Source organism: Sarcophilus harrisii, chromosome 1 (genome assembly GCF_902635505.1).
Source record: "Sarcophilus harrisii chromosome 1, mSarHar1.11, whole genome shotgun sequence".
NCBI classification, from domain to species: domain Eukaryota; kingdom Metazoa; phylum Chordata; class Mammalia; order Dasyuromorphia; family Dasyuridae; genus Sarcophilus; species Sarcophilus harrisii.
The window spans coordinates 382,070,572-382,082,572 of record NC_045426.1 but is presented as its reverse complement, the minus strand read 5'-3'; the positions used below and the strand labels follow the sequence as shown (position 1 = coordinate 382,082,572).

General features: G+C 34.3%; 1 protein-coding gene across 4 annotated transcripts in view; it reads right to left on the bottom strand.

Moving 5' to 3' along the window:
* Nucleotides 1-12,001, bottom strand: part of PLEKHG4B (pleckstrin homology and RhoGEF domain containing G4B) — a 199,842-nt gene that overhangs the window by 104,861 nt on the left and 82,980 nt on the right. For all 4 annotated transcript variants that reach the window (XM_031946067.1, XM_031946065.1, XM_031946066.1 and 1 more), the window contains exon 3: nucleotides 1,159-2,530. In XM_031946067.1, the coding sequence (XP_031801927.1) occupies nucleotides 1,159-2,530 (1,372 nt within the window). The remainder of the gene's footprint in view (nucleotides 1-1,158; nucleotides 2,531-12,001) is intronic.

Below are 12,001 nucleotides of genomic sequence, written 5' to 3'. Positions count from 1 at the left end.
CCATTAGTAATAGAAGTGCAAACAGAATTCTAATCAATGAATATCCTAATCCTGGTCTTGGGTTTTTTGTTTTTTTTTGTTTTTTTGGGTTTTTTTTGCTATGCTATAAGGAAAAAATAGATACATTTTACCCTAAAAAGCAGAAGTCAGCAACTGCAGCAACAAGCTAAAAAATGTAATTTAAGACCATATAAAGAGTTGCCTTGACTTCTTATTAAAATGCTTTTAAGCATCAACTTTAATAAATGAAGAATTCAAATAATGGAAAACTTTATCTGAGCCTCTAGCATATGTGCTATATCTAATTCTAGTTCCTTAGTATCATGCCTAAACATGTGTAGTAGATATTTAGTGAATGTTTATTGATGTATTGGTTTTAAATGGGATCGGTTCTATGATGTAGAAGGGCCAGAATCACTTCAGAATACTATATGACAATCATTTCAGCACCTGGCTAACCAAAATTTGAAAAGACTCATCAGAAATTTGTGCATCAAGCAATAACTGATCTTTATGAAGTCTTTACTGAGGTCATTTCCAAAGCATTACTGCCCTTTTATTTAAATAAAAATGTTGGAATTTATTCACCATATTAGCACATCTTTTCTATGTTTTCTACCTCAAAATCTCTATCAAAATCACACATTATACATTAGAGAGCTGTATGAAAAAAAAAAAAGACAAACAATTCCTAAACTTCTAGATGAGGCTAAGAAAATATTTATCCCATTAAGGTTTTTTTTTTTTCTTGGATATCTTTTCTACACGTGCCCATGTCTGTAAGCATATATGTATGTTTGTTATATATAAGGAATAATCAGAACACTGATAACTTATCTGATTGCAGAGTATTGTCAAACTGATCTGTGAAAAGTGATTAAATAAATAACACATCTCAAAGGCCTACTTAGAAAGTTGAATAAGTGAATGAGTTAAAATTTATGTGGAATTTTGACTAAAAAAAGTTATCTGTAAAATAATCTCCACTCTTCTCCCTTTCCTTCTTTCTTTCTTTCTTCTCTCTTTTCTTTCTCTCTTCTCTCTCCTTCCTTCCCTCCCTCTCACTTGCTCCCTCCTTTTCTCTCTCTCCTTCTCTCCTTCTCCTTTTGTCCCTCCCTCTCTCTCCTTTCCTCCCCCCATCTCCCTCCCTCCCCTTACCTTCATCCTCTTTGGTGCATTTGTGACTTTTAACAGTGATGCAGAAGTGGTTGTTGGGGTCCACCTTTTCAGGGCTTAAAGCTTGTCCATTTAAGAGCTTTTTAGGATTTACATTTGATGAATCATCTGAGGCCCGACGGGGGTCATGTCCTTTATCCTGGGAACTTTTGTGGGATCGATCCAAGGATTGAGACCTCCTAGGAATAACCCTTTTTCCAGACACTAAAGAAGATCCACCAGGTCCAAGCCACTTTTCTGATGGCTGGGAACAAGACTTAGGACTCATGTTTCCTCTTAATTCTTCCTTAGGGAGAAGTCTCTCAGAAAGATAATGCTCCTTCTGAGTTGGTTCAGCAGTAGCCCTAGCAAATGCTGTCTGTTCATCATTCACTTTAGGTGAATGAACAATTTGGTCTGAGATTTCCTCGGCTATTGACTCCTCTGAACTGGATCCAAGGTGCATTGGGTTTTGTAAGGCTTCCATGTATGATTTTCGAAATAGACGTCTGGTCTCAAAATAAGTAGAATCTCTCAGCTGCCGCCGTCTAGCACATGGACTGCTCAAGTCTGTGCTGAAAGTAATATTTCTTAGGCCAGTCTTCTTCTCCTCTACTGTGTCAGATAATTCCTCAACATGGAGTGCTCTATCTGCCTCCTTACATATCTCAGGGGATTCAGATAGTTCCCTCTCTAAACTAGAACACTCATGAGCAAACACGGCAAGGTTTACATACTCGCCTTCACAATCCCCAATAGGGGTTCGGGGACTTTCTAATTCAGTTCTACATTCAGGGGAATGGAGTGGGCTGGACAGGTCACTGCCTGAGCTTCCACGGCTGCAGGACAGTGAGGCTTCCATGACTGTGCAGCCAGTGTCATTGGAAGTAGAGCTACCTTGAGAATGGTTGCTCTCCATGGTTTGCGTGGGTGAATGGGAATCCAGATTGTGGAGACTCAATGAGTTTAGCACCGGGCTACTAGAATAATTATGAAGGATGGTTTCAGATGTAGGAACAAAGATGGGGTTCATAATGTTGCTCCATGGGGTACGGTAGACCACTGTGCCTGTGGTCAGCAAGCAACTTTGCAAGGGAAAGTTGGTCCTGTCACAGTTCACATTTTCCAAAAATTCTGCTGTGAAGATACATCCATACATGGTTTCAGGTACAGTGAATTCTTCCATTCCTTGTCCATGTTGGGCAAGGCATTTCAGAACCAGTTTGGCAGATTGTTTTCCCCCTGCAACAACTTGCAGATAGAAATCTCCTGGCTTGAGCCGTACTTTGTGGAGGGATGCTAGCTGTACCACCACCTTTTCATGGATGCACAGGGGCCAGCCTTCATGGTAGAAAATGAGGCCTGTGTACCTTGCCTGAAAGCCAAGAAGAGAGAGACATACAAGTCAGTGAAAACAAAGGCATCCATCCATTGGGAAAACAAAAAACTCTGTCCATTGTCTTGTGAGGTTAGCATGCCTCTTATACACTCTACTTCCTGCCAAGACACAGGAATATTAACTAGTGAACACATACACCCAAGAATACAATGAAATGAGTTTGTAAAACTAGTATGTTTAGTTTTTTATTTGGATTGGTGATTTCCTGGTTATTGAAAATTTCTAGGAGGGAAATTCCTTCTGTCATTGAAGATTCACAATTGCTATCTATTTATAGTATCAGAGAGCTGCTGGGCTTAGCAAGAATTAAATGACCTGCCCATGTGACAAAGTGAACAAAATGCTGGGCTTTGGAGAAAGATGAGTTCAAATTCTATCTCAGAAACTTACTGTGTTACCTTGGATAAATCACTTAATTTTGTTGTGCCTCAATATTCTCATCTATAAGTAAAATGGTGTGTGTGTGTGTGTGTGTGTGTGTGTGTGTGTGTGTGAATTCAATGGCTTCTAAGTCCTTTAAACCCTAAATCTATGATTCTAAGTATCAGAGGTAACACTTACATCCATGTCTTCCTGACTCCAATGATAATTCATTCTGCATAGGAGAATTAGATTTTTAAACAAACTTACTAAACTTTTCATTTTTGTTTAATTGTCTTTATGACTTCACTTGGAGTTTTCTTGGCAAAGATACTGAAGTGATTTGCATTTCATTTTCCAGCTCACTTTATAGATGAAGAAACTGAGGTAAATAGGGTTAATTGGCTTGCCCAGGGTCACACAGCTGAGGCCATATTTGAACTCAGGAAGTTCCTGACTCTAGGTCCAACACCTTGCTGCTCATTACTAAATTTAGATTAGTTAACTCTGCACTTATTGAGTCCCTACTTCTTACTCAAGTTCTACTTATCACAAAGTAAAGTTTAGCTAATTCCACAAGACATCTTGAGTTTCTTGTTTCTTGAATTTTGAAACATTAGAATTCAAAATCAGTGAAACAGAAATCCAATATGCTAATTTTAAGTTCTGGTAAAAAAAAAAAAGGAGAGTGTAGTATTATTGATTAAAAAAGAAAATTAAAAAGGCAAAATCACATGATCATCACAAGAAAATGGTGTCCCTTCCAAAAATTGTATCATTGTGTTGAGAAATCTTCTTTTGATAGCTGCAGTGTCCTAGATGTGGAACTGCCATTACTATCCATGTTAGGAACTCTTATTCTATTTCTATGTTGTCTGAGTTGCAAAAATAAATACTTAAATCAGATTGCTGAGTATAGTAAAGTAGTTCAAGGATAGTACCAATAACAAAAACTTGAAATATAAATGTTCACTGTGAGATCATTGTGAAATAGGTCACAATTTCTTTCTTTTTCTCATTTTGACTAGAACCAGACCATTAATATACTTCAACAACAATACTATATGATGATCACTTCTGATGGACATGGCTCTCTTCCACAATGAGATGAACCAAATCAGTTCCAATTGTTCAATAATGAAGAGAACCAGCTACACCCAGCGAAAGAACTATGGGAAATGAATGTGGACCACAATGTAGCATTTCTACTCCTTCTGTTTTTGTCTGCTTGCATTTTTGTTTTCTTTCTCAGGTTATTTTTAACTTATTTCTAAATATGATTTTTCTTGTGCAGCAAGTAACTGTATAAATATGTATACATATATTGCATTTAACATATATTTTAACATATCTAACGTATTGATCTACTTGTCATCTGGGGGGGCGGGGAAGAGGGGAAAAGTTGGAACAGAAGGTTTTGCAAGGGTCAATGCTGAAAAATTACCCATGCTTATGTCTTATAAATAAAAAGCTATAATAAAAAAAAAGTGTAGCTCATTTTAAATGACATAAAATATAGATTAATTTTTTTCTATAAATGCACTTGGAGATTTACTCACTAATAGTAATCTTTTGTAATGAGGAAAATAACTTATTCCATAGTATATTTTATGAGCTTGGATTTTATCAACCCATACTCTTGGATTTATTTTTTCTATAACTTGCATTTATTGTATGATTTTTGTGAATTTCTCTGAAAGACTGACTTCTAAGCCACCTATCTCCTTGAATATTTAGTTCTGGCTTTGAAAGGGGAAAGGAAGGTAAAAGAAAGCTTATTATATCATAATAACTTTCTAATCAAGCAAATGTATCATTGTTTTAAAGGCAAGGGGTGTTTAATTTCTGCCTTCAAAGCTGTTGGTGATTAACAGCAATCACCAGGACCCTATATAAACTCATGGGGGTATGGTCCAATTTGATATCTAAGAGAGTAAATCAGAGACCATGGGAAGTCAAACCAAAGTTTACTCTTGAAACCAAATCCGGACATAAGGAGGATAGTAGTAGGAAGTAGTCTGTAGCCCTGCAAGTTAATACCATTATCAGGAAGAATATATCACAAAGAGAAGGTGGTTGTAAAGCCATCCATGGTTATAAGTAATGTGGCAAGAGATCCTGAAGCAAGTGAAAAATGTGATCTAATCCCCCAAACATCAACATTTGCTGCCTCCATATTTGGCTGCCCATTTACCCTCATACTTTTAGTCATCACTATTTTTTTTTGGTGGTTTTTTGGTTTATTTTTTTGCTGAGACAACTGGGGGTAAGTGACTTGCCCAGGGTCACACAGCTAGGAAGTATTATGTGTCTGAGATCAGATTTGAACTCGGGTCCTCCTGACTTCAGGGCTGGTATAGCCATTACTATTTTTAAAAAACTGTAACCTTTTATTGGTGAATTTCTTTTATAATGCCTTCATTTCTAAATATAGCCCTTTCCCTCTAATCAGTGAGTCATTCTTTATAAAAATGGGGAAAGGGAGAGGGAAACATTAACAAAACTAACCAACATTAAAGAGTAGCTGGCAGTCTATAAGGTAGTCCACATCAATAATCTCCAAGGCCTAACAAGAAGGAAAGCAGGTTAAGTTTAAATATGTGCAATTCTTTTAAACATTTCCATATTTGTCATGTTGTATAAGAAAAATCAAATCAAAAGGGAAAAAAAATACAAGAAAACAAACATCATTAACAAAAAGGTGAAAATATTATGTTTCAATCCACATTCGGTCTCCAAAGTTCTCTCTCTGGATGCAAATGGCATTTTACATCCTGTCTGTTGGAACTGCCTTGAATCACCACATTGTTGAGAAGAGTCAAGTCCATCACAGTTGATCATCACATAAACTTGTAACTTGTACAATGTTTTCTTGGTTCTGCTCACTTCACTCAGCATCAGTTCATGTAAGTCTTTCTAGGCTTTTCTAAAATCAGTCAAGCAGGTGTATTTTCTCAACTATTCTCTTAGGACAAGCTTGGTCATTAGTAATTATACAGAACCCAGTTGCAATTTTTTCTTTTCATTTACAATATTATAGTCATTGTAATACAGTTATCCCTTCCACATCATGGGGGTTGAGGATGTGGTGCTCTTGTGATTCAGAAAATCCATGAAAATTTCTCAACTCTCCCTTCATACCAGAGAAGTCTGATTTTTTTCTTTTTCATTTGTGGGGTATTGAATGGGGTATGGTATCTTATTGTAAAATTTGAAGTAAATATCTGTTCATAGACTCTGTCACCTACCAGACCGCATGACATTTGTGGCTTCCACAAAACACCCCCAAAATTCTTATATCAATCCATGATTTATCAAAACCATAATCCAAAGTCATGATGTAAAAGGGATAACTTTTATTTTTTCTCTCCTGAGCTTTAATCTCAGATTACTAAATACATATTGTACATTTCAAGTTGCATGTCCCTAACATCTTAAACTCAGCCTGTCTAAAAGTGAACTCACTATTTTTACTTCTAAACTCTTCCTTCTTTCAAACTTCCTTATTTCTGTCAAAGGCATCATTAATCCTCTCAGTGTCTTAAGTCAAGAAGACATAAGTCCAAATCTTGCCCTAGATACTCAGATATCAGATGACTGAGCAAGTCACTTAAAATTATTCAGCTTCAGTTTTTTAATCTGTAAAATGGAAGCAATAATAGCACTTACCTTCAAGAGTTATGAGGATCAAATTAAATATATATGTGCATGTTTATTGAAATTTTATAGTGATATATGTATTTATGTATGATGATAATAATAGTGATGTAAAATACTAATATGAACTTAATTTCTGCCAGAATGATTTTCAAGATGGTGGTCGTTGTTGTTTGTCCTTCATTCTTGAAGAGGACCATGACATCATGCAGATGATTCTATGACTTGCAAGTGATTTGGATTTAAGTGAGAGAAGGCTGTGCAAAATCACCTGCCTCACTTTCCCTTCCAAAACCATTGGGGTTCAAAGCCAGATATAGATCAGGATGACTGGAGATGGCTCTGAATACAAGGGAGATCTTGGCCTTTTTAAGCTAAAGTTAGAAAAAGAGAGGAATAGATTGCTAGAATTTTCTAGGTATAGATGAAAATTTCCACGGAGTTTTCATAAGAGAGAGTATTCCATTTATCTACCTATCTCAAGTAATTGTTTTGGGATTTACAAACACTGAGTTACTGAATTCAATTGTGATTCTTCTATACCTGGATAATTCTACCAATCCACTCTTCTATTTTTCTAACCCAGGACCAAATAGTTTTCATGAGCGCTGCTTTACAATATAATCTGAGAACTGCAAATTCTATTACCTCTTTGCAACTAGCTTTTTCCATTCTTGAGATTCAGCCTTTTTGTTCATTCAAGTGAATTTTGCTGTTATTTTATCAATTCCAGAAAGTATACTTAAGGTATAGCACTACATTTGTAGATTGTTCCTTCTAATATTTCTGATTCCTATATAAAATAGTTAATAATTTTTATGTATTTTATTTGTTATTCTGAAATTTTACTGAAACTTAATTTTCTCAATGTTTCTCTGGTGATTCTCTGGGGTTTTCTTAACCACTATGATTCACAAGTAGTAGATAGTATTTTCTCCTCTTTGCCTTTAAATTTCTTTCTGTTCTCTTATTGTTATCTGTAATATTTTTATAACTATATCAAATAACTAGAAAAAGAGAAAATCATGATTTACTCCTTTATTCAGAAAGCTCCTAGAATTTCCCATTGCAAATAATGCTAACTTTTAAGTTTAGAGATTTACCACAGTAGTAACAATTCTTTTCCAATAGAAATGAAACACTGGAGGTTTGACATGGAATGCAGGACTTCTTAGCTCCACATTTTCTGTAATCATACAAGACTTTAAAGCAAATGGGGCAGATGTTCACATGTATAAGTACAACTAGGTTGTGGCAACAAAGAATTTGTTCTAAGTTACCAAAATTAAGAAAATGTGCAACCATTCAGGAGCAACCCTACTAATATTTAAAATAAATTAGAAATCCTACACAAATATTTATAGAACAGTTAATACTTATACTATATATAATTTTTTCCACAAAATTGGGAAAGAATACATTCTACCAAACTCTTTATATCAAAGATAGCTCTAATGCTTAAAATAGAGAAAGACAAAATAAGCAAACAAAATGCCTTTATAATATGGAATTCTACTCTCTTGTTCTTTCTGGCAGGCACATATCAGATGATTTATTCCACTGTCTGGACCTCTCACTCCCTTTTCACAATGGTTCTCTTAGAAATGGACTTTTAGTATTTTCCATTCTTCTACTTAATCCAGAAGTCAGAATTGCTAGATATGGTTCTGCTCATGTAGCAGAATGATTTTTTTCTTTCCCTCTTCTTAGCATAAACTTGCCACCTATATGAATTTATTTTGTTCTAAAATGGGGATGGAGGGGGAATGGATCAAGCCAGATAATTTACTGTGAACTGCAGTAAATTAGGGAAACAACACAAACTTCACAAATTATATGTTTTTATTCACTGACATGGGAATGTTTAGCTTTCTATGAAGATTTGCTCCAAAGTCATCTTGTAATATATTATAGCAAGGATAGGGAGCACAGGAAGAAAAAGGAATGGCAGGTTGAAAAGAAACAGCAAAAAAGAAGATTCTTTTTTCTTAAATGGAGAGGATATCATGTCTCACTTCCTCTGATATCTTTTCACATACTAGACACCTAACATGTGACTGTTGTGTGTGTTCTTCATTTTGGTTACCTACCTGCCTTTCCTTTCAGTGTCAAATTTCTTTTTGAACAGGTTCTGTTTGCTTTGAATTCCCTACATTGTCAAATGAGGTCTAAAGTAAGTTACTGGATACACAGGTGAAGTGACTAGGAAGACAACGTCATTGGTAGCTTTGTCTAAAAAGATGTAGAGGAAAGAGTGCACAAAGATCTGTTTGTCTGAGATGCATTACTTTACTCTTTCTGAAAGAGTGAGGAATTTGATTAGAATGCTAGGTCTACTTGCCAGGAACTAATACTTTCTGTCTCATATTCCCCATTATAATGTAAGAGTTGTCTTTACACTCAATTGTTCTAAGAAATTATCTAGGTTATGAGGAGAAAAAGCAAGTGATTCAGAATCAGAGAACTTGAGTTCAAAATCTGCCTTCATTACTTTACTCCCTGTGACAGGCCAAATCTTTTTGCCTCTTCTGCATCTTAGTTTCCTTTTCTATAAAATAAGAGCTTTGCAAGCCATTAATGAACTTCCTAAGAAAAAATCTCCAGGAACAGATGGATTTACAAGTGAATTCTACCAATTGTTTAAAGAACATTATTTCCAACACTACATAAACTATATGGAAAAACAGGGGAAGGAATCCCACCAAATTCCTTTTATGACAGATGTGGTGTTGATACCTAATCCAGGAAGGGCCAACACAGAGAAAGAAAATCATAAACCAATTTCCCTAATGAATATTGATGCAGAAATTTTAAATAAAATATTAACAGAGTGCTTACAGCAACTTATCACCAAAATAATACACTATGACCAAAAAAAATTATTTCCAGAAATGTAGAGCTGATTCAATATCAGGAAAATTATCAGTATAATTGACCATATCAATAACCAAATCACATGATTATATCAATACATGCAGAAAAAGTATTTGACAAAATACAATACTCATTCCTATTAAAAACCACTAGAGAGCACAAGAATAGAGTTTTCCTTAAAATGATAAATACCATCTATCTAAAACCATCAGCAAGCATTCTATGTAACAGGGATAAACTAGAAGCATTCCCAGTAAGATGAAGGAGAAAACAAGGTTGCCCATTATGAACACTACTATTCAATATAGTACTAGACATGTTAGTTTTAGCAATGAGAAAAAGCGATCGAGGGAATTAGAATAGGCAATGAGGAAAAAAAATTATCACTCTTTGCAGATGATATGATGGTATACTTAGAGAATCCTAGAGAATCATCAAAAAAAAAAAAAAAAAAAACCCCTGCTAAAAACAATTAACAAGTTTAGCAGAGTCACAGGATATAAAATAAACCAAAATAAATCATCAGTATTTTTATATGTTACTGACAAAGTCCAGGAGCAAGAGATAGAAAGAGAAATCCCATTAAAAATAATTGTAGTAACATAAAATATTTAGAAATCTACCTGCCAAGATAAAGCCAAAACCAAAAGAATACAATTATAAATACTTTTCTCATAAATAAAGTTAGATCTAAACAATTAGAAGAATATCAAGTGCTCATGGGTAGACTGAGCTATATAACAAAAATGACAATTCTACCTAAATTAATCTACTTATCTGAAAACCATACCAATCAAACTGCCAAGAAAAAATACTAACAAAATTCATCTGGAAAAACAAAAGGTCAAGAATTTCAATGGAATTAACCCCCAAAAAATTACAAAAGAAAGTGTCTATACCAGACTTTTAACATATTATAAAGTGGCAGCCACCAAAACCATTTGGTACTGGCTATGAAATAAAGTAGTGATCAGTGCAATAGGTTAGGTTCACAAGATACAATAGTCAATGACTATAGTAATCTAGTGTTTGATAAACCCAAAGACTTCAGCTTCTGGGATAAGAACTTGCTATATGATAAAATTATTGGGAAAACTGGAAAATAGTATGGAAAAACTAGTCACTGACCAACATCTAACACTCTATACCAAGATAAGGTTGAAATGGGTTCATGGTTTAGACATAAAGGGTAATACTATAAGCAAATTAGGAGAGCAAGGCATAGTCTATCTCTCAGACCTATGGGGAAGGGAGGAATTTATGGCCAAAGAAGAATTAGAGAACATTATGAAATACAAAATGAATAATTTTGATTACATTAAATAAAAAAACCCAATGCAACCAAAATTAGAAAGAAAGAAGAAAGTTGGAAAAAAATTATATCCAGTAAAATATATAGAAAATTGAAAAAGTTATCAAACTGTGCATACTCTTTGATCCAGCAGTGTTTCTACTGGCTTATATCCCAAAGAGATCTTAAAGGGGAGAAAGGGACCCACATGTGCAAAAATGTTTGTGGTAGCCCTTTTTGTAGTGGCAACAAACTGGAAACTGACTGGATGCCTATCAGTTGGAGAATGGCTGAATAAGTTATGGTATATGAATTTTATGCTATATTATTGTTGTATAAGAAAGGATCAGCAGGGTGATTTCAGAGAGTCCTGAAGAGACTTACATGAACTAATGTTAAATGAAATTAGCACAACCAGGAGATCATTGTACATGGCAATAATAAGATTATATGAAGATCAATTCTGATGGATTTGGCTTTTTTCAACAGTGTGATGATTGAGGCCAGTTCCAATTGGTCAGTGATGAAGAAAGCCATCTACACCCAGAGAGAGAACTGTGAGAACTGAGCGTGGATCACAACATAGCATCTTCACTCTTTTTGTTATTGTTTGATTGCATTTTGTTTTCTTTCTCATTTTTTCTTTTTGATCTGATTTTTCTTGGACAGCATGATAATTGTATAAATGTGTGTGGGTGTATATATATATATATATATATATATATATATATATATATATATTGGATTTAACATATGTGATTTCAACATATTTAACATATATTGGATTACTTGTCATCTAAAGGAGGGAGTGGGGGAAATGGGGGAAAAATTTCAAACACAAGGTTTTGCAAGGGTCAATGTTGAAAAATTATTCACGCATATGTTTTAGAATAAAAAGCTTTAATAAAAAAATGGAAAAAGTTTTAATTTCTTATTCTGTTAGCTTGGGTATTTATGTTTTCATATATATTCATTCATTTTGTCAATTCTGTTAGTATATAATTGGACAAAAATTGCTAAAATTTCTTTTATTTCTTATTAATGCAAGTTTTTTCATTTTTAATAACTAGCTTTTATATAGTACTGTAAGGTCTGCAAGTATACAATGTATATACATAATAACAATAACATAAATACATTTTGTTTTATTTAATTCTCATGACAACTTTAGAGATACTATTATCCTCATTTTAGATACTGACAATTTGGTTTTCTTGTGTTTCTTTTTTAATCAGACTAGCTAATTATCTATTTTATTGGGAATC